Below are 2,040 nucleotides of genomic sequence, written 5' to 3' on the forward strand. Positions count from 1 at the left end.
GTCTGCTCAGCAGCTGCTCTCAAGAGTATGGGCTGGAAAGAGGTTCATACCCTTCCTCCTTGATCTGATGGTAACTGCAAGGAGGCAACATCAAACATGCATTTAACTTGGGAAAATTAAACCACGGGTCCCTGCAAAATCAATAAAGAGAGGGACAGAAAGATTATCCTTTGACAGTATGAGCAACTCAGAACTGGGTAAGATTCTAGTGCTGAGAGATTTGAACTTTCCATTCAGCTCGCTCCTAAACTCAAGTGGTGCTCATAGCAACCTTGCTTAATCTTACTTTGGTGTTCTTTTTATTACTATTATTCTTTCAGTCTTTTGCATGAACGTAACTTTAAAATTGCAATTATTATCTTCTATGTATACCCATTCTTATGTATGAGTATACATGTAACACATTTATGCAAACGTCGTAAAAGGAGTGTATATGCAAAACCACATCAACCTTACACGACAGTAATCTGCAGAGTTTTCAAAACCACTGTTGATTACACATGGTTTCTGTCTAACGTGCTGTGCTGACTTTAGAACCTGATCCCCACAAAGGATGCAGCTCCACCTTATGGGTACCATGGATACCATCCTCCAAGTTCCTCCTCCAGCATCTGAACCAAGCCAGGAACCTTATGGACTTGTCCAACATCTGACAAAGGCTGAGAACTTGTCAATGACAGGCGGCCTACATACACTCCCTACATTACGGTCCTCACCAGCCCCCTGGGCAGAGCTAAGACATGGGGTACCCCAGCCCTGTCAAAAGAGGGAGGCTCCCAGTTCTGCTCCTGGCTCCTGGTTTTCTTTTCTTTTTCAAGAACGGTTTTAGAATCACACTGGCTAGAAGTGAGGGCTGATAAGGCCAGCTCCCTTCCCCAGCACCCTCCAGGCCTCATCTAGAAAAGTGACAGGTGGGGAGAGCGTATACTCTACACTGCTAAGGAAGGACATTTGGGTTCAGTGTGCAGTTTTTCAGACTCTGCCACTCCAGTGAGGGGGCTCTGGGACTTCAAACCACCATGGAAGTGTCCACAGGCTCTCAACACTCCAGACTTAAGCGTCCTTCCACAGCCCTGACCAGCCTGGGTAACCAAATTTCCAAAGAACACACAAATAATCGTTAGAAAGGTCTTATTCCTTCATAACCTCCTGCATGCGTCAGAGTGCCCGTTTTTCAGATGCACAAACTGAATGAAATCTCCTGTGAAAGTCAGACAAGATCACAGTTCTCCAGGCTTCTTTCCTGTCTCCCAAATCAAGATTTCCAGGACTTTCTGGTCACCTTCTAATAACTCATCGTTAAGGAGGTTTCATTTCCTTCAAAACTTCACTTGATCATGTCCCCCTACCCTTCCCTCCAAATGCCTAAACCTCTTCCACCGTCATCCCTCCCCTTTTCCTCTCCAACTCCAATTTCCCCAGGGTCTTGAACACCTCCTTGAATCCCCCGGCACCCTGCTTCCAGAGTAGGTGGAGCATCTCCTCTTCTTACAAAATGTCTTTTCCCGTGGCTTAGAGCCCCCTCCTCACGGGCCCCTCATCCCCGCCATCCTTTGCTCACCCACCAGCTCGGGCCCTTTGTGACCCGCTTCGTCAACTTTCTTGCCCTCCCTTTCTCATGACCGAGGGTCCCATCCTGCACGTAACCCGCCCCCAAAGTTTCGGACTCTGTCCCTCCAACTCTCCTGGGTGCTGTCCCCGCCCTCTCCGAGGCTCAGGCCTGAGCCTGTTCTTTCCAAGGGTGCCCCCGTCTTACCGCAGCACCTCCCGCCCCCCCAACCCGGCTCCGGAGTACTTACCCGACCAGAGCACGAGCTTGCCGTGCGCTTCCTCCTGGGAGTCCGAGTCCCCGGCCAGCAGTGTGGAGGTGGCCCCGTAGGGCAGCACGGAGCCCAGGCACACGTTGTAGCGCAGCGGCTCGCAGGGGGCAGCCCGGCCGCAGTGGCTCAAGAGTATGGGCTGGAAAGAGGTTCATACCCTTCCTCCTTGATCTGATGGTAACTGCAAGGAGGCAACATCAAACATGCATTTAACTTGGGA

The 2,040-nt window shown here is 50.4% G+C and overlaps 1 protein-coding gene across 1 annotated transcript in view; it reads right to left on the reverse strand.

The window, feature by feature from the left end:
* The window catches only part of SMO (smoothened, frizzled class receptor), a 51,558-nt gene that overhangs the window by 39,166 nt on the left and 10,352 nt on the right, over nt 1–2,040 (reverse strand). Inside the window, exon 3 of the mRNA XM_011995990.1 lies at nt 1,800–1,959. Coding sequence (XP_011851380.1) covers nt 1,800–1,959 — 160 coding nt within the window. The remainder of the gene's footprint in view (nt 1–1,799; nt 1,960–2,040) is intronic.

Source organism: Mandrillus leucophaeus, unplaced genomic scaffold (genome assembly GCF_000951045.1).
Source record: "Mandrillus leucophaeus isolate KB7577 unplaced genomic scaffold, Mleu.le_1.0 Scaffold5, whole genome shotgun sequence".
NCBI lineage: Eukaryota > Metazoa > Chordata > Mammalia > Primates > Cercopithecidae > Mandrillus > Mandrillus leucophaeus.